Genomic DNA, 19,999 nt, shown 5'->3' with positions numbered 1-19,999 from the left:
TCAATTATATGACTTGGACTCCTTTCATATGTTTTATTTTAGGTTAAACCTGAATATTCCCAGGTTATATTCCAGTCTACGACTGTTTACATGTTTTTCTTCCTGGAATCTATAAACCAGGGGATTCGGCAGTCGACTTGGATTTGGATACTAGACTTGTAGCAATCGTTCGACCAAAAAAAAAAACTTGTAGCAATCTTCATATTTGTCTTTGTCCAAAATTAGTTACCCTATGCTATTTGTTTGTATTATGAGCTGTTGTGTATAAACCCAAGTAGCCAACCCTTTGTTTTATCAATCCAATATTAGCTACTTGGCTAGAGTATTGCTTTTCAAACCGTGAGTTGCACACTTCATCAAACGTCAGTTGTAATGAGAGAGAATGATGTTCCTTGTTGCCAGGCCAATTTCTGGTTGTTTATAGTGATTAGTATGATCCTTGTGTCACTTGCTGGTATTGCATCAGGCCTTGCATTAGGACTCTTGTCCTTCAGCAAAGTTGATCTTGAGGTCCTCATCAAGTCCGGTAAACCCAAAGACCAGAAGAATGCAGGTTGGTAATGGAAATACATTACATTCTGCAGATACTAATTCCTTCAATTCCCTACTTTTAAAGCTTCATCTACTACATTTCTTTGGTACCAATTTACAGCAACGATTTTGCCTCTTGTAAAGAATGAGCATCTACTATTATGCACTCTCCTCATAGGCAAAACACTGGCAATGGAGGTATGCTGACATACACATGCATTATTAGAGTTCATGTTCTGAAGATAATTGATTGGATGTAATTAATATTGTTCTATCTGCAGGCACTTCCAATTTTCGTGGACTCAATTCTCCCAGTTTGGGCTGCTATTATTGCGTCGGTTACGCTTGTAGTTGCAGTTACAGAGGTAATGTCTTTTTAGTTTTTACTTATTTGTTTTAGTTTGATTTTGATCATAATGTAGTTTAAATGATTTATATATACCATCGTCATCTTATTTATCTTCAATACGGATCTTTTCTCTTAGATCATTCCTCAAGCTGTATGTTCCAGATATGGATTAAGTCTTGGTGCAAAAGTATCTTACTTGGTACGGTTAGTTCTGGTGGTCTTTTTCCCCATAGCATACCCTTTCAGTAAGGTGAACATTGCCTAGTATATTTTGGATTTTCACAAATTACTCAACCATATAGGGTTGTTGGTTTTCTGTGTATTCAACGATTTTGACATTAGCACAGCTGTTGGATTTCCTCCTTGGAGAAAGGCATTCTGTCCTACTAAGACGAGCAGAGCTGAAAACATTGGTAGATCTGCATGCAAATGAGGTCTGCTAGTTACTTTTCATATCTTCTGTTGTAGTTAAAAGTGATAATAGATTTTCATAAGTGATCGATGTCCTCTTCCCCGCATCGTTAAGACATACTATTGTTCATCCTCAGGCAGGAAAAGGTGGAGAGTTATCGCGTCATGAAACTATGATCATTGCTGGTGCTTTGGATTTGACGCAGAAGACTGCTGAAAATGCCATGACTCCAATATCAGAAACTTTTGCGCTTGACATAAACTCCAAACTTGACATGTACATATATATGTACCACTCTATTTTGAACATAGTACTTTCTAATGTCTGATTCTAGCTCAATACCTAATATATATTTTTTATATTTGTGCTTAGGAATACACTGGGTTTAGTAATGAGCAGAGGTCACAGTCGTGTACCAATCTATGCAGGAAACCCAAAAAATATCATTGGCCTCATTTTGGTAAACAGTTCAGTAACTTTGTTTGTTCATTAGTTTTGACCAAGTCTTTTTTTATTCTTCCTTTCTTTACAAAGATGCAGGCTTCATTGTTTACTGCAACTTTCCAAGTAACCCTTTCGGCCTCATGTAACTATTAACTGTTGTTTTTTGAATCAGCAGGCGAAGAATTTGATCTTCTGTCGCCCTGAAGATGAAACCCCAGTTAAGCGCATGACAATTAGAAAAATTCCTAGGTATGTAAAATGTTCACTTATTCCACTCAACAAGTCTAGATGAGTATAGCAGCATAAGCAATAAGTGCCCTCCAAATTACCACCCTGATGAAACTTGATGGACATATTTGGCATAAACCATAAACAGTTATGTCTCTACTATGTGATAACTGTTTATAGTCTCCTATGAACAGGGTTTATAGCGACTGGCCTTTATATGATATACTGAATCAGTTCCGGAAAGGCCACAGTCATATGGCTGCTGTGGTGAAGACTAACAAGGGTGTTAATGGACAATGGGAAAAAGATGCTAGGAGTTCAAGAATAGCTTCAAAACGACAGGAGAGCCAAGGTAATGCATTCAGGATTTGATTAGTGAAATCAAGTTTTGAGACACAAGTATGTCCTAGATATGCAGCCAGTGGCCCAGTGTTAATGTTGCACTAGAAATTGCAGATTTAAATTTTCCCAGCAAAGGGAACGAGCATCTAACCATAGACATATCGCCTGTGTACTTGAGTGAAAGTACTGAATACAACACTCCACTGTCAGAGCATGTCATGGAGCAAAATGAAGATCTTACACAAACGCATTACAAGCCGCATAATGAAGGAGGTGGAAATGTATCAAATGAAAGCGTAGGATCAATTCAAAGTCACTTGGATGAGGAGGTGATTGGAATCATAACAATGGAGGACGTAATGGAGGAACTGCTACAGGTACCAAGTAAATAACTAAATATAGTATGAAACATAGTTTAACATGCAGATTTTTATAATGAACTAAACCATCTCTTTCTGTTAATTTCTGTCTTGAAGGAAGACATACTGGATGAAACAGATGAGTATGTGAATGTGCATAACAAGTGAGCATAACTATATATTCATTTTCTCTCATGTAAACTTCATACTCAACGCTTTAGTTACTTATTAATTACTTTGTTTTGTTAAAATCTATTTCAGAATCAAAATCAACTTGCTACCTTCAAGACGATCAACATCCTCAAAATCTCTTGGAACTAAGTCTCTATCTCAGATTTATTGGAGAACTCCGGAGGCCTCTCCCTTGTCTTCGACATACAATAGTCCTATAATCCGTTCTCCCATCAATTCTGCAAACACTACAACACAAAACATGATTTCCGACTCTGAAAATGGTTGAAAAAAACCCTAACTTGGTCGTTAATACTTTTTCCGACCAAATAAATCTGGCCGGCTCGGTCGGTACTACCTCAGTTACAAATACTCTTTTCTGACCATTTTAGTTGGAAATAATAGTAATTTACAACCAAAGTTACTGTCGGAAACTCCGTCGTATATGTCATTCTTTCCAACCAAAAAAACCCTCGTCGGAATTTGGTTGAAAATAACTTAAATTTTGGCAAGCTAATTCAATAATTTATATCACACCATTTTTTTGGAGAAATTTTATTTTTAATATCTTTTTGAATTCTTGTTATTTTCGTCTTAAAATTGTTGCTCACCTCTCTAATTGAATAAATATAATAAATACAATTACTTTTAATTTTACATATTATAATTAATGTCATTTGAGTATTGACTTTTGCCTCATTTGTTTAATTGTTTTCGCCTTTTCCTCGACACACGTCACTTTTTCATTCTTCCATTCTTCATCAATCATTGATCATGTCCGATAGAGCGTTAATTAAAACGTCTATAATAAACCATGTAAAACATCATCGTTAGTATAGAATACACATTGATCGTTCAGTTCGGGGAATTGAAGAGAACTCTAAACTTTTAGTGTTAACAAATAATGGGGGGTTTGAGATTGATTATTAACTACTAAAATAAAACCTAAATTACTATGTACATGATCGACTTCTCTTTAACAAACATAAACCAAATTTACCATTACACCACATAATTATAAGTTCGAACCTATCATGCATTCTAATTCGACCAATTACATACTTTTTATACACCAATACAATTAGAGCCTTATGAGATCATCTAATCATGCAAGATTTCAATTAACATTTAGATTGACTTAGGGCCTAATCTAAATTTGCATGCAATCGAATTCAATAACACTTAGAGAGTAGAAATCAAACAAGATTACATTTAAGCACCAACGTCACCCAAGTGAAGGTTCACAGGGTGAGTGGAAGAATTTTCGCTACAATAGTGATGCAAAAGCAAGATTTTGTGTTTGAGGCTGCGATGGTGGTGGCGGCAGATGATTTTTTGTTTTATCTTTTGGGTAAGAGTGAAGGTTATAATCGAGATTTCACATTCTAATATAGTCTAAATCTAGTAGTTAACAGACATTTTTAACGAAGAGAAAAATAATGTAGCAATTAGTTGAAAATTGAGAGTATGAGGAGTGATTGGTTGAAATTGAAAGTATGAGGAGTAAATTGTCGAGACCCTTAACATACAAAGGAGTGACCAGTATTTTTTTTCTTCTTCTAAAAGTCTATTGATTTTGACTGTCACAGACCACCAAAGAACATCATGGACCACCTAGAACCGCCTAAGTGGCAACTAAATCTCTCGAACGCCACAGATGACCAAATAGGTAAAAAGCGTGGTGGTGACCCACCCCCTAGCGCCTAGACAGCCGCTTTTTAGAACAGTCTAAAGTTATTAATTTATCGAATATTTATTTATTAAAATTAAACTGTATTATATAAAAAAATTATTTTCACTTATATATGTTTTTCACCTATTCTGTATTAATTATTTTTCCACTCACCTAACTTTGAGGGATTAAATCCGCCACTGAGCATATGCATGCATCTATTTCCCTCCGTCTAATACAACTTGGCATGGAATAACATTCAATTCCTTCGAATTTTAAAATCGTCTACATATATATGCATCATGTTTGATTACTATTTGGTTCCTTCTCTCTATCTGTTCTTGGATATTTGATTATGAGTTTTACATGCAAGTTGGTAAAAGGAAGATTTTCAAAGCTCAAAAATCTTATAAGGGAACAAATTTTGTTAATCTATCATTCTATATTGCAGTAATTAAGAAACAAAAAGAAGGCTCACCATCTGAAAAATATCTTATACGAAAGAATGTCACCACCATTCATTTTGGGATAAGGTTTATGGCAATAAGATCATACCATTCAACAATAGATACTGTAATGGAAACTATAACTTAGCCTGGTGTACGTAGCTATGAGAACTCTGATCTTTCACTCCCATCTTTCTCAATCTTCTCCATGGAAGCTCAAAACCTCAGCCCCCCACCCCACAAGCCTCCAAAACCAAACACTCCCCAAAAGGACGCATCATCATATTCAACCACATGCCAATTCAAAAGGGTTTGGCAACAACCCACCAGCCACCATGAAAGAAAAACCCACAAGCAAAAACCCTAAAAATGATGATGACGATGAGGAGATTCCGCAAGTCGTAACGGAGAGGATGCTGGTGAGGATAGTGGCGGCAGTCGGGCTTCCCCTGGCTACCGGCATAGCTTTTTTGAACGTTTTTCAATACATCAAGGAGAGGAACTTGTGGGATGTGCCGGTTTGGCTTCCATTCTTGACGACGTTGTTAACTTTTGGGACTTCAGCAGTTGGGATTGCGTATGGGGCTTTGTCTACGAGTTGGGATGCAGAGAAGAAGGGTTCCCTTCTTGGTTTTGAAGAAGTTCAGAAGAATTGGGTTGATATGTGGAGGGAGGAAGATGAGGGTAGTTCATAGATGTTGCAATTTTTCAACTGATGCATATTGATCATCATAATGATTAAGCATTTTCTACGGTACCATATACATTGACATAGTTGTCCCATAACATAGTTAATTTTTGGTCATTATTCATTATTATTGCTTTTGAACTTGTATGCTGTGTATAGTCTCCACTTATGCAGATCGATTCCGTTAACAAATTGTTTCTTGAAAGATAGGCTTATAATCATGAATGTGCTAGTGCTACGCACTTAGATATCTTTTGGGGGAAGCAAACATGTTTAACAAAGTGCCTCGAAAGAGCAGCATCAGATATTCAAATTGACATTCTTTTGGGCAACGTACGTGACTTGAAAAAAAAATTGAACTTTTTCAAGTTATGTGTATAGAAGAGAGACAAATTGGATGTTCGATTCTATCACATTTCTCTTCACTTTAATATACTAATTAAGTTACACAAATAAGTTATGTACTAATCGTTGCCCTTGGGGCGGTGGGGCGTTACTGTTGTAGTTGAGGTTATGAGATTCACATTCAAAAGCTAATTCCAACTCCATTGCAAATGGGGTTTTCGTGATATTCAGGATTTTAATCAGGCATTATTGGCCAAACAAGGTTGGCGTTTACTTTCTAATCCTTCAGCACTATGGGTTAGGCTTCCCAAAGCTCGATATTTCCCTCTGGATGACTTCTGGACTGCTAGGAAAGGATCGTCTCCGTCATGGTTATGGTCAAGTTTATTGTTTGGAAGGGAAATTCTGGCAACATCTTCGGCCTTGCAGATTGGTAATGGGGTTAATGTACTGATTGGAACTCGAATTGGCTTCCTCATCTTTCCGGATATGAGATTGCACCCTTTGGTTCATGTAAACTCTTCGCTTATGGTTCATTCCCTCGTTGATTGGCATTCTAGAACTTGGCAGCTTGACTCTATTTCTTCTAATAACTCCTGCAGAGAAACTTGTAATTCAAGCTATTCCTTTGCTTTCACAATCTTCTGCAGCTGATTTGGCCGTTGGAAAAATCTGGATGTTTTCCTCCTAAGCCAAATTGGATTCCTCCCTTGCCCGCTCAGATCAAAATCAACTCAGATGCGTCTTGGTCTTTGGATGGGGTTGATATTGGATTAGTGGCTCGTGACTCATCTGGTACTCTGATTTCTGGACAGGCTGCAGTCACTTTTGCTTCTATTCCTCCAGTTGCAGAAGCTTTGGCTTTGGTTTATGCAGTGAAGCTGGCACTTACCTTGCCGGCATCTCATGTTATCTTTGAATCAGACTCTTCCCAACTTGTTAAGCTCCTTAATGATTCTACTTTATGTGCGGATTGGACTGTGTTGCCCATTCTAGATTTTATTAGAGCTTTAACAGTTGATCTTCCTTCGTTTAGCTGGGGTTGGACCAGCAGAGAGGCTAATCGTGTCGCTGATATGGTTGCTCGCTTGGCTCGCCGGAAGGAGTGTGCACCGGATTGGTTCCGGTTACCACCTCCCTCTTTATCTTCTTTACTTTGCATGACATTTCTGGAGTTTAGTATAGTTGCTCTGTAACTCTGTTTTTGGTTGTTTTAATGCATTACTCAGTTCAGAAAAAAAAAACTCCATTGCAAATGAAGTTACTTGTACAGTTGTACCACACTACTAACAAGCATGCTTCAATTCGAAATAATTAAGTTGACGTTGACTTGCACGTACAGCACAGGGTTCCACAAACATATATGATTCAATCAATCAGGTTAAAACTTTATTAAACTAGTCTAAAAGCGTCTATATCGATGATCACTTAAGTATACTTAATTGACATAATTGATATTCGTATTATCGTATATCATAGGGGTAGGTTGATTTGTAATTAATCTAACTTGTAAAATTACTAAAATAAGATATGTTTAGATCTGAAGCCTCATCAACATGTTACACATGGATTGATGTAATCATCTTCCTAATATTATACTTACACACATACAATCGATGCTTCTAAATTTAATCGTTTAAAATTAGCATATATAACGATTAACGACACATATATATGTACTAATCACTGATCGCCGATCCTACTATCTAGCTAAGCTCCAAGTGGTTTTTGTTTGTTTAGTAAATCTGTGGTGTTAATTATAGCTCTATACAACTTGATTACATCAGCTAAATTAACTTAGGTTGGATAACAATTGACGAGTTAATTGATAAACAAACAGATAAACCAAAATGTCTGCAGACTGCAGTAGTTTCTTTCAGCAGCAGAATCAGCACCCAGTTAATGAATCCAAACCATGAGAAGGACTTACCTAGCTCACTAACAGACTTATCTAACCGACCGACCAAAACGCAGACGATCGACGACGTTGTACATTCTTATGCTGACGTGAAACTGTGAAAGGTAGAAACCCTAGAATTATTCAAGTCATATTAACCAATTATCTAGTTTAAAAAGCACAAAGAAAATCCTAATAGTTCCTTTGCCAATCGATCCAGTGAGGCGTTTGTATTTGTAAATAAGCAAAGTCTTAATCAACGCTATTAAGAATTGAGCAAATCAAGCTAGGCCTATCTTATTCTCGTTGTTTTGGGATCAAGTCATCATGTCAAGTTGAATTTTTATATACATTCCAATCTTTAGGGTTTAGAAAATTAATATTTTGGTGAAATGGACATGAGTCTTCAACTTCCACCGTTCCACGTCGATAATAGTCATCTGATTAAGATAAGATCACTTGTTTATTTCAGGCAAAATAAAACTTTAGCAAAATGAGTAAATTGCTACAGACCTCTTAATGCACTTCTAGAACATAACATAGATATTACCTCCCCTTCCCCCTCTTTATCACGATATGACCATTCTTTTGAACAAATTACATACCAAATGTATGTATGTATGTATGTTAACTTTCAACATGCAAAGTTCAAAAGACAAAACCAATTACTCTAGCTTTTACTCCGATCCATACATGCATGCATAGAATTAAGTTCAAATGAACGTCAATGATTAATCTACTCGATCAACAGATCGATGAAGATAGCACATAGCTAACTGTACCAATATTTCAGTAATCGTCTTAGTAACAACATTCATAAGTGTGAAGATTCCAAAACAAGAGTCCTGCACCAAAGAAGCCTCTAACATAAGCTATCTTATTTTCCTTCTAGTTTCATATTCCAAGTTCAACAGCAAAGAAATGAAAGAAATTAACAAAGCAAATCACCCCCGTAGGCCCGTACTGTACAATATGGCAGCTTCTCTCTTTTTTAGAACATTATCAAAATTCAAAATTATCGATCTGCCCCATTATTCATCTTGGCTTCAATCTTTTCTAACCCTTAATTAGTAGATCGATTAGCAGATGACACAGGAATTGGGATCCTCCTCCATACTTCTAACATAATAATGCGTACTCACTGGTGGGCATTGACCGTAGAGCTTGAGATACTCAGCCAGTTCATCTTTGGGATCTTTCTTCTTCTCATCTTTTTTGGGTTCCTCTTTCTTTGGCTCTTCCTTCTTCTTTTCCTCCTTGGCTGGTCCTACCGATACTATCTCAGTGCGGCATAGCTTCCTCAACTTGCTCACCAAGTCTACTGGATCTATGTCCCCAGTCACTGTCAGCTTCTGGTCCTTCATGTCCATGGAGATCGAATCTAGCCCTGTTCAATTATTGCCATCACAAAAACCAGTTAGCTACACCAGCTAAGAGAAGCTAATATCGTCTAATGACTCTAATCTCATACTTTAATTTGTTTCGAAATGAAAGCACATCACAATTTGGTAAGTATCAGGTTAATTTATTGATGAAAAACAGAGTAATATTTGCAAGGTTGTAAATACAAATATACCTTCGATCCCTGAGACTGCCCTCATGGCTTTCTTCTTGGACCTGTCATCGTGTACGTCCAACTTCAACACAACTTTCTGTCATGGAGCAGAATGAAAGAACTATTAGAACAAATTTCGATCAAATCCATATATAAACAGAGCACGGAAATAAACCCATCCTTAATTGAACTTAGAACTTCAAGGAACAATTGGAATTTCAGAAACCAGTAAGTGAAGGTGAAGGTATCACCAATTTTTCGTGTGTTATATTGCATAAAACTGATCATAATTATACCAAAAAAATCCTCATCATGAACTTAAGACGCTAAAGTAAAAGGGAAACGACAAACATAGCTAGAGTGAGGAGGAGAGCTTTGAATCTTAGTAGAAGTACGTACCTTCATTTTCACTGGATTTGAAGGATCTGGAAAAAAACCAGAAGTATAATACTGAAGCTGCTAAATTTAGTGAGAGAGAGAGAGAGAGAGAGAGAGAGAGATGATGAAATGAGAGTGGCGTGTTGTCTATATACACTGGGAGGGTCAACCCTAGACTAGAGTCCAGTTTTCCGGTCAATTAAATATTTTTTTTGGGTCAAGGCGGTCAATAAAACCATGTGCTCTAGTTTTGGCCCCGATCACAATAAACTAAAATTTCTGGGTTTGTATTCACACTTGAAACGACACCGTATTGCAGGACTAAAAAGGCAATACGGCATCGTTAAAATCGCGTGGCCTTTTGAAAAATCAATGGTGATCTAAAACAATCATGGTGTTATACTACTTCCACGAAGTAGCCAAGAGATTGCGAGTCTTTGCCGTCACTTGGACCTTTGTTTAAACTCTATAGACTCGTCTGGTGGGTCGTCGTTGTCCATGACTCCATTTTGTACTAGATCACTAGCTCGTCATAATTCATAGTAACGTACAAAGACGAAGTCTCTCCTTCACTTCCTTCGCCACCGAGCTTCCGCCCAACTGCATGCCTCTTCCCTCCTCTCTTTTTCTCGATCATGTCCATGTTTTCAATTACAAACCTTTATTAGGCGCACCTGCATTTATGCAGGTGGTGCCATTACGGCATTACTTACTGTGCAACGCTGCACAATAAGCGCGGCACAGATTTACTGTGCAACGCGGCACTGCATGTTCTATTACTTATCACAACTCCTTCGGTGAAAATATTCTCATATATCAAAAGGCTTGAGTTAATACATAAGATATTGAAAACCTTGAAGATTACAAAGTAGTCTCACTCACGTACGTACGTACAACGACTAATGAGATAGAGTACACCCTCGAGTCTTGAGTGGTCACAGACTATAACAAGTGTTCTTTTGCCTTACTGCGTACCTCATGAGGTCACGAATATTTGGTTCATGAACTTAGTGTCGATTGTTATTGCCTTATATATCATCTAAAACTTTTGCTTTGATTCTAAGTATTCTGCTCCAACGGTAGCAGTTAATTACTTAGTATTGTGCGGTGTATCGTCCATTTATAAGATTGTTAATGCATTTTCCAGGGCCAAGTAAGGAGTCAGTAACATGCAAGATCGATCCATAAATGCAGGTATATATAAAAAATCTTTGATTAGCTATGAGCTAGCTAATTATTACTATTATCATAAAAAGATGAGCTAACTAAAGAGTGATTAAATTTGAAAAATATATGCATTAATCCAATAAGATTAATGCATGCCTGGTTAATTATATATACTTAGTTATATATATAACTCGAACATGGACGAACAGGCCATCGACCTGTACCTTCATATATAAAAATGAGCCAAGCGAGGTCGATTTCCATAGTGTAAAACTTGATCTGGGAAGTGACCCGACAAGATCGATTTGAGTCTCAGTCTACAATTAGATGTGAATTATATGATATATATCCATTGTGATTAATTTATTATAAGGAGGAAATCCTAATTGTTTACAGCTTTAGAACGTCTTAAGATATGAATTAGACATATAAATAACAATGTGATTGCACATGTACGTATGTGACCGTGACATCGGTCAAATTAAGTTTGACGATATTTCAGGAGTACATGTTAATTTATACAGAGAAACAAGCATGGAACCGAACTAATTAAGACTAACTACGTACTCTACTTCCAAAACAAGCATGGATGCATACGGGGCTCGTATACAAGTATTTAAAGATGGAAATTGAAGGTGGTTTAATTAACTTCTTAAGAGGTTATTGACATGCATGTCAACATTTGTAGGGATAAGAACCAGTATCACATAGGTGGTGATAAGAACTAATATCGTTGAGAACATGATTCATGAGTACTATGTAAGATACTCTTAACATTTGTAGCGATAAGAACCAGTATCACATTTATTGTGGTGATAAGTACCAATATCGTAGAGATCATGATTCATGAGTACTATGTAAGAATATACTTATATAAATATACAATTGTTTTTTGATAAAAAAATATATATACAATTGTTCAGATGTAGTTTATTAATTGTAGATTTGTAGGTATGTTAGGAGAAAATTCACATAGTTGTACGTATTTTATCTTACAATCCTTTGTTTTTTTTTTCTTTAGTTAAGGGATGGATACTTCGATCTCAACGTAAATTGATATATATTTATGTGCCACCACAGGTCATTGGTTTTCAAGATCACAAACTACCATATCGAGCTCTTCAGGTACATAGATGTGACACTATGTTGGCTAGTTTAAAAATCATCGCTCACTCGAGGATGATCGAATAAAGAAAATTATATATTCATCACAAAAACGTTGTCATATAATCTAATTCCCCATCTCCATGAACAAACAAACCTTACACTATAACACGTAACGTTAACCTCTTATAGAGTTATGGGTCATTATCTTGAATATTAGCCACACTATACATAACTACATAACAAAGACACCCTACTTTTGATATATATATATATAAACACCCTAGTTTGGATAGATGCATCGTTTTCAAATTCCATGTATGTGTATTCCAAATTCAACAGTGAAAACAAAAATCTCATGAAAGATCCGAAAGAAGATACTCGACGGAAATGAAAGAAAGCAAGGCGGGGCCCCGTGAAAAATATCTGGCCCTTATTCTCCTAGACCAATCTACCATGTGGCCTAATATATGGCCACTCACACGTCACTATTGAAAGCATTGGTCCATATATTTCTAGGCCCGTTACAACCATGTGTCCACTCCTATACTTCACATACTTTTGGGTCCTTGGAAACTCCTCCTAGCCCTTCATATTTCTCGTTTCCAATCTGTTAATTTTAAGACATCAATTGAGCCTCTAGAAATAAGGAGCTTTAAGGTTAAATTCATACACACGAAAGAAAAGAAAATTATAAAAGTTCAAGATATTAAGAATTCAAATGAGGTCGAACACATTTTTATTATGCAGAAGAGGATGATTATGATATTGGTGTCTACTTTAAAGTTTGTGTTTGGAATACATAGTATATGTAATTTCAATTTAAATCTAGTCGATACAAATTCATGGACTGATCGAGGTCTAAACTCGCATCTCAAATCCCATTAACTGTCATGCACAAATTAATAGCCATTGTTGATAAATTTAGGGCAAATTGTCTTCAAAAATGAAGAAATAAAACTAGTGCAAGACATAACTCCCACTTTAGTGAGTGTTTAGATCGACTAATTAGATTTGTTTTTTGAAATGGGACTAATTAGATTAGGCAACACGGTTTAATTAAGAGAACCTAATCCTTCTTCCTACCGTAAACGTGGCGACCGCCCATTGGTTTATCCCCCCAATCCAAAAATCCACCGGCTGCAGCCAACAAAACCCAAGTCCGATATAACCTCCAAAGCCACCGGCGCTAACTATTCGCAGAATTCCTCGCTCCTTCCGGAAAAGCCCAAAACCCGACTCCGTTTCAAATTTCATGGTATCAAAAAGCCCGACTCCGCCCGAAAGCCTCTACTTGGATCCGGGCGAAATGGCCCTTCCCGGACTCGGGCCATACGCCACGGCGGCGATCACCACCACGGCGTCGACGTCGACGTCGTCCGCGGAGGATCTGAGCAAGAAGATTCGGAAGCCCTACACTATCACCAAGTCCAGAGAGAGCTGGACCGAGCCTGAGCACGATAAGTTCCTCGAAGCTCTTCAGCTGTAAGTTGAGCTTCTCTCAGTTAGGGTTTTGAATTTCAGTTCTCGATTGGAGCTCAAATTGTATTCAATTGAATGAAGAAGGAAGAAGATGAGCTAAATTGTAGTGTTAGATGTGAAGTAAATGTGTGATTATGAATGAAATTGCTGATATGTAGAGTAATTAATTGAGTTGAAATGGAGATAATTATGTTATAAACTTATTATATGTAATGAGGTTGATGTTGTTTAAGTTTTTCAAGTACATTTTTTGTGTTAATGAGAAAACTATTTGCTGAATTTCACTCTGGTTTATTCAGCTTTGATCGTGATTGGAAGAAAATTGAAGCATTTATCGGCTCGAAGACAGTTATACAGGTTACCTTTGTTATCTTCTTCATACATTGTCGCCGTTCTGGTCATTTTCAGAGCAAATTTAGCGAAAATGACTGTCAAATGCTTTCTTTTAGTTATGAATTTGTAATGTTGGACGATGATTGAATGGCACACTCACTAGAAAGGTTTGTGTTGCAGATACGTAGTCATGCACAGAAGTATTTCCTGAAGGTTCAGAAGAATGGGACAAGCGAGCATCTACCGCCACCCAGGCCGAAAAGGAAAGCATCTCACCCTTACCCTCAGAAAGCGTCAAAAAATGGTGAGGATGGTTTCCATTTTTTATGTATTTTAGTCATGGTAAAGTCTATACAATCATCACTCACCAATGCCTTTTTTCTGTCAGTGGTGGCACTCCCACAAGTGTCTGCTTCGTGTCACTCTTCAACAGCTTTACTTGAACCTGGGTTCGTCCAAAGGCCAGATTCATCATCGGTGCTTATTAGTCCTAGGAGTGGTGGTGTAGTACCTTCTTGGCCTAATGGTTCTGTGCAATCAGCCAACCTATCAAATGAGACCAAAGGTGAGATTATCATACATTGAATGACCTTAGTGGCAACCTATCTCCATGTACTTTCACGTTTTCTTTCACAAAATTTGATTTTTGAGTTTGTGTTTTCTACATTGTATCTCTGTTCCTCATCTGAAAGTTTCCTGTGTTTTGCAGGATCAACTAAGCCGAGCTGTAATAGTGCAGAAAGCACTGCAAAAGCTCAACCAGCCGCAGAAACACAGAACCAGAATAATGGCCATCCCTTGAGAGGTGAGGCTTTAATCTTAGTACTTTTAATTTTTTTCCCTCCCTTAAATTGAATGTCACCTGAACTGTACTTGATTTCTTTTTCCCTTTGAAGTGGAAGAGATTTGTGGCAAAATATGGAATATCATTCACACATGAAACTGAAAAGGATTGTCATTGACATTTAAGATTGTCGATATGTGCACAATTCTGTATCATCATGTATTTGCATGCTCAATGAGTCAATGTTATCAACCTCTCACAATATGGGTACAGCTTTGTCGAAAAAGTAGGTTTTATATTATTATGTTTTGAAGAGTGGATACATTCACCCCGCGTTATCTTTGGCTTTGGCGTCCAATGTATGTTGAACATATGTATGAAAGCACTGATATATATTTCACTAGATGTTTCACACACGAGATTCAATTACATAAAATCACACATCAGAATGGATCAATCTGGAATTTATATTCAATATACACCTGCACCTTTGGGAAATATATTTTTATCTGTTTTATCTCCTTGAGCAGTGCTTTTTACTGTGTGATGGCCTTATCTAGGGACTGCAACTTTATAGTTATAAATTCTAGTTTGTTGTTTATGTGACACCTGTTTGTTTTATGCAGTTTTGCCCGACTTTTGTCAAGTATACAGCTTCATTGGCAGTGTCTTTGATCCGAATACTTCAGGGCATCTGCAGACACTGAAGAAGATGGACCCTATAGATGTTGAAACGGTATATATATCTTTTCTTGTTGGTTATCTATCCTTTCAATGCCTGGTCTAAAGTCTTAGTTTATTGGATAACATTAAACTTCAAAGACCAATGTTGTGATGCTATTTTTGGGCTCCTATGCAGGTTTTACTGTTAATGAGAAATCTATCCATGAATTTGACAAGTCCTGATTTTGAGGATCATGTGAGTTTCTATTTTAGTGAAGTAATATATTATTATCTTTTGCTGCACATTAAGAATATATTGCTGATATTTGGTTTGATCCCAGAGAAAGTTGCTTTCATGCGGCAAGATTGATGGCGATACAAAAGACCATCTTGATGCAAGTAAAACCCTTCATAATGACCAACACAAGAATGTTGCTTAGGTGCACAGTCGTGAAGTTAGAAGATTCTTTTTCGGTCACTTGGTGGTATTGTCAGATGAATCACCAAGAAAACGCAGAAAGTATCAGAATGCTTTAGGTTCCATGTAGGTGTTGACATTATATAGCGCATAGTTGTTGTGAGCTCAGACTACAGAATATGTTCATAATTTATTGTAATATGGTGTAGTGTGTTCAAGGAAAAGCAATACATTTTGCAGGAGTGTGTATAGCAGTTCAAATTTTAGGTTAATGTACTTTTGTACAGTGGTGATCCCCTGTGTATTCATCCTGTTACTAATCACAGTAAGCGTGTTGTTGATGTTTGTTCCGACGATTTAGATATGCTCGATATGCATTATATGATAGTTTACTCTAGAAATTGATTAGATTCAACTTGCTGGGAAGTGAACCTTTCACCACTTTTGTGGTTTGCCTGCACCCTCTTTTTTCCACTAGTAGTGTGTTTCCTGGGTGGATAGAGGTTGAATGATGAAAGGTAAATATAAAAACAGCTAGATCCAGAATATTCAGCTAAACCTTCTTAACCCCTTCCTACTTGTATTCCATGGAATATATTGACATTTCCATAGAAAGTCTTTGTCCTACTACTTAGGCCATAGGAGGCTAGAACAATATTACATTTCTTCTGAGAGCTGATCATATCTATAATAGCATTTTGTAATGACTGGAAGAGTCAATCTAACCCTGTTGTTAATACCATTTCACAACTCTTGCCAACCAAGGTAATAGCTTGTCCCTGCATTGTTCTGAGTTCTATATTGATTAGTCCCCCCATAAACCCCTGCAAACACAACAAAGACAGATTCTCTTCTGAGTTACTGTCGCGAATAGAAAGCTCGGAAAACTGACTATCTAATCAGTGTAGTTATGGCATTGTACCTGGAGTTGGCGCCACAGGCAGTGGCACACATCCATAACTTGACATCTGGTAGCTCCAGGGAAAAGCTTGGACATGGTACAGCTCCTGCATGTAAGTAGTTGAAACTGTTTGCTGATATGGTTTGGCTTGGGACCGATGGTAAGTGGTGGGAAGCACATTTGTAGAGAAAGCTTGGTTGGATGAATTCATAGGCTTGAACTTTGGATTAATGGCTTTCACTTGAGAATTTATAAGTTCTGGTGGAGCAGAGTAAGGTGCCTTCAACTGATAAATTGGTGCTGCACTTTTGTAGGCCGGAGTAGGTTTATCATCTTTGATTCGAGTTTTCATGTCCATCGGCTTCTCAGAACTATCAACTGGTGCACTTGGGGTTACCTTGTTACTTTTGACCTGGTTTTTTTCAAGCATATCCTTGTAGGTCACAATCCTGAAATCATCCACTGTAATCAAGCTGTCCTCATCAGGCAAACAAAGTTCAAGGGGCAGGGCGTCTTTGTCATCAGAGCAGCAGAGAGGATAGAGCTTTGTATCATCAGAGATTGACTGGTAATCCATTCCCTTACTTTGATCAATAGAACTTAAGGACACAATGGCTCCACTGCTGATCACACTGGATTTATCTTCACAACTTGCAGAAGCCAAGCCAATCTTGTTTGCAACAGGAAAGAAGAACTTGCATGTTTCTGAAACACTTTTCCTTGTTGATCTGCCAATAGAACTCTGTGGGATGCAAGACGATGCATCAGTTAATTGCAATCCCTTTCTGGAGCTTCTTGGTTCTCGGATCAGATCCTTTACAGGCTGGCCAGCATTTTCCTTGTTCACAAATTTAAGCTTGTTGTTGTCAGTTGTAGTGTCACTAGGATGCATCTCATCTGATGCTATATTTCGCTCTGAAGATGCTGTCGTATCCTTCTGTTCAGTCCCTTTGTCTGGCAATAGCATATAGTGATGAGAACCACGATGATTACTAGAATCTTTCTTGCCATCCTCTGAAGTACAACCATCCCAGATCATAGAACAACTGATTTCTTTAGTCTCTGGTTTGAAAATGTGTTCAAGGCCCACACATGCAAGAACTCCTAGAATGACAGCTGGGATTCTACATCCATATAGCTCGGAGGTTTCATTTGTAGTAGATTTCAAATGCTTGTCTGGAGCCATTGTGGAGTGTTCATAGACGCCATGAGTAATGAATTCAGATGCTTCATTGCAGGAGATACGGTCTGCAGGATTTTCCTCTGGAGCAAAAATGATATCAGTTTAGCATATACTTAAGATCAGGATTAGAATTACTCAAAAGCAAATTACTCTTTTTAGTCTTTTATGGACCGAGACATAAACATTTCACTCAAAAGCACATTAATAGTAAGCTACTAATTTACTAGAAGTACAATACCTATAGCAGGAAACTGAGCGAATTCACTACAATTTGCAGCGATCTTAGTGTGAGTTGCAGTTGTATCAGAATTCTGTGGTGTAGCAAAAGAAGGAAGGTGTGAGACAAAAATGGAATACTGAGTTTTGAGTCCCACAAGCAAACTTAGACGAATGAATTGGTGAAGGATGAGCCATTACCTCTGGTGCAAGGGAATTCATTATCTCTTCGTTTTCAGACATGTCCAGTGGCATCATAGGCTGGACCTTTTTGTCACGTTCACTTGAATTCTTCTTTTTCTTCTGTAGTAATGCTTCCTTCTGTCCTGCCTTCATCACCTCAGGAAAGTCTGATATAGTCAGCAATAACATTGGCATTAGGAGGCTTCTGAATTATTCGTCTCGATGAAAAATTAAAAAGCAAGAAAGCACTCTATGTTTCTGCATAGCAAGAAGTAGGAGATTATACCTTTTCCCCAGTTTTGCTTCTGTCCATTTTTACTTAGATACTCGGGAGAAACCCATGCTTCATCTTTATAATCATTCCAATCGGCCTGAAAGAATATAAGTTGGGACTTTTAATCACATAGATACAGAAAGAGATTGAATGAACAAATACTCAGATACAAATATCACATGTTGGCTGCTCTAATACAACAATGTCAAATGGAACAATATGACTCATCGAGACTGATAATTCACCACTGACCTTCAAAAGGTGTGGAGGCCGATATGGCTCTTTGCTCTTATGAAGTAGAGATAAAATGTTTTCTTCAACCTTGGGAGGAGATGCATCAGCAATGTCACCTTGGACTCTTCGTAAAGAACCAACTCCCAGAAGTCCGATATTCTCAGAACTGAGCAGACCTCTGTCTTGGTAATTCCCTTGACAACTCTCAGAATCTGTATTTGTTATATCAATGGAATGAGCAATTAGATATACTAATCCAGATTTTGTATATCAATTTGTGACATTCATGATTCATCCAAAAGTAAAAGAAAAATTTAACCTACACACCTGAATCATTAGAAACTTCCCATGGGTGGTCCAACCAAGAATCATCAAGTTCACTGTTCCATCACAATCATCAAATAAAAAACCAAAGCAAATTTTTCCAACTTAATTCTATATATTACACAATGTTTAATCTTACAATACCTTAAAACTGAGGGTTCAATTCCTCTCGGTAATCCTTTTCCTGTACTCAATTTCGCTAAAGACACTAGATAACTCCTTGTATATCTGATTCTTGACCCTCTGTATTTAAAAAAATTAAATAAAAAATAAAAAAAAGTTAATCCAAAAAGCCAAACACCAATTAAGAGCTAGTTAAGCCTCAAATTAACGAGAATAACAACATTTTAGCTAATTTTCTATATGAAATATCCATTGCCTTGGAATCCGAACGCGGAGTAGTAATGAAATGGTATAATAACACAAGATTAACAGAGTATTAAGATTATAATAATACGAAAATGCTCACAGAGTAAAACCGGAAAGCTTACTTAGAAAGTTCTTGAGCGTTTATTTCCGCCGGAGCAACCACACTCCGATCGCCGCCTTCCGAGCTCAAATTTCCGGCGAAAATCGTCATTTCCAGTTTTCAACCAACTCAGCTTCAAATCACCTGCAAAAACGTCACCAAATCACTGAGATCACCACCGCCGGCGAAGCACAAAGCAATGCCGGAGCATCAGAACCAAAACAAAACCAAAACGAAGCAGAGAGAGAGAGAGAGAGTGTGTGTGTGTTACAGCGAAGACGAAACCGCCAAGAAGCGCCGGCGTTCAAGAAAGACTGCTTCCGAAGAAATCGAACGGAGAATGTGAACCGGTTAGGGTTCCGGTGAAGAGGTTTGAGGAGAATTTGGGGGAAGAAAAAGAGGAGAGAGAGAGAGAGAGAGAGAGAGAGAGAGAGAGAGGGAATGGAG

General features: G+C 37.5%; 6 protein-coding genes across 8 annotated transcripts in view; 3 read left to right on the top strand and 3 right to left on the bottom strand.

Annotated features, from left to right (window-relative positions):
- The first annotated feature begins 54 nt into the window (after nt 1–54).
- On the top strand, nt 55–3,338 carry LOC126801659 (DUF21 domain-containing protein At5g52790). The gene is made up of 12 exons (XM_050529080.1): nt 55–553; nt 653–729; nt 813–896; nt 1,017–1,130; nt 1,228–1,314; nt 1,429–1,568; nt 1,665–1,752; nt 1,912–1,985; nt 2,159–2,316; nt 2,421–2,683; nt 2,783–2,829; nt 2,927–3,338. The coding sequence occupies exons 1-12, from the start codon at nt 373–375 to the stop codon at nt 3,123–3,125; spliced, it is 1,512 nt and encodes a 503-aa protein (XP_050385037.1). The 5' UTR covers nt 55–372; the 3' UTR covers nt 3,126–3,338.
- Nucleotides 3,339–5,092: 1,754 nt separating this feature from the next.
- LOC126801673 (uncharacterized protein PAM68-like) lies at nt 5,093–8,441 on the top strand. The gene has a single exon (XM_050529093.1). The coding sequence runs from the start codon at nt 5,119–5,121 to the stop codon at nt 5,647–5,649; it is 531 nt and encodes a 176-aa protein (XP_050385050.1). The 5' UTR covers nt 5,093–5,118; the 3' UTR covers nt 5,650–8,441.
- Nucleotides 8,442–8,741: 300 nt separating this feature from the next.
- LOC126801676 (heavy metal-associated isoprenylated plant protein 39-like) overlaps nt 8,742–19,999 on the bottom strand; it is a 92,526-nt gene continuing 81,268 nt past the window's right edge. For 2 of the 3 annotated variants that reach the window (XM_050529097.1, XM_050529096.1), the window contains exons 2-4: nt 9,839–9,872; nt 9,461–9,536; nt 8,742–9,271 (exon numbers count right to left, since the gene is read on the bottom strand). In XM_050529097.1, the coding sequence (XP_050385054.1) occupies nt 8,964–9,271; nt 9,461–9,536; nt 9,839–9,844 (390 nt within the window). In that variant the 5' untranslated portion in view covers nt 9,845–9,872 and the 3' untranslated portion in view covers nt 8,742–8,963. Of the gene's footprint in view, nt 9,272–9,460; nt 9,537–9,838; nt 9,932–19,999 lie in introns of those variants that run through there. The other variant, XM_050529095.1, reaches the window with a different exon arrangement.
- LOC126801665 (protein REVEILLE 6-like) lies at nt 13,278–16,117 on the top strand. The gene is made up of 8 exons (XM_050529085.1): nt 13,278–13,573; nt 13,870–13,927; nt 14,084–14,207; nt 14,292–14,468; nt 14,613–14,708; nt 15,314–15,423; nt 15,547–15,606; nt 15,692–16,117. Exons 1-8 carry the CDS (start codon nt 13,344–13,346, stop codon nt 15,788–15,790), a joined length of 954 nt encoding a protein of 317 aa, XP_050385042.1. The 5' UTR covers nt 13,278–13,343; the 3' UTR covers nt 15,791–16,117.
- LOC126803849 (uncharacterized) lies at nt 16,386–17,855 on the bottom strand. The gene is made up of 2 exons (XM_050531572.1): nt 16,691–17,855; nt 16,386–16,592 (listed from the first exon to the last, which is right to left on the bottom strand). Exons 1-2 carry the CDS (start codon nt 17,853–17,855, stop codon nt 16,513–16,515), a joined length of 1,245 nt encoding a protein of 414 aa, XP_050387529.1. The 3' UTR covers nt 16,386–16,512.
- Nucleotides 18,024–19,975, bottom strand: LOC126801669 (uncharacterized). Its single transcript, XM_050529090.1, has 8 exons — nt 19,824–19,975; nt 19,575–19,696; nt 19,228–19,326; nt 19,087–19,139; nt 18,778–18,971; nt 18,538–18,622; nt 18,270–18,418; nt 18,024–18,163 (listed from the first exon to the last, which is right to left on the bottom strand). The coding sequence occupies exons 2-8, from the start codon at nt 19,661–19,663 to the stop codon at nt 18,068–18,070; spliced, it is 765 nt and encodes a 254-aa protein (XP_050385047.1). The 5' UTR covers nt 19,664–19,696; nt 19,824–19,975; the 3' UTR covers nt 18,024–18,067.

This window comes from Argentina anserina, chromosome 7 (genome assembly GCF_933775445.1).
Source record: "Argentina anserina chromosome 7, drPotAnse1.1, whole genome shotgun sequence".
Taxonomy (NCBI): Eukaryota; Viridiplantae; Streptophyta; class Magnoliopsida; order Rosales; family Rosaceae; genus Argentina; species Argentina anserina.
This window is presented reverse-complemented; position numbering and strand designations above follow the sequence as displayed.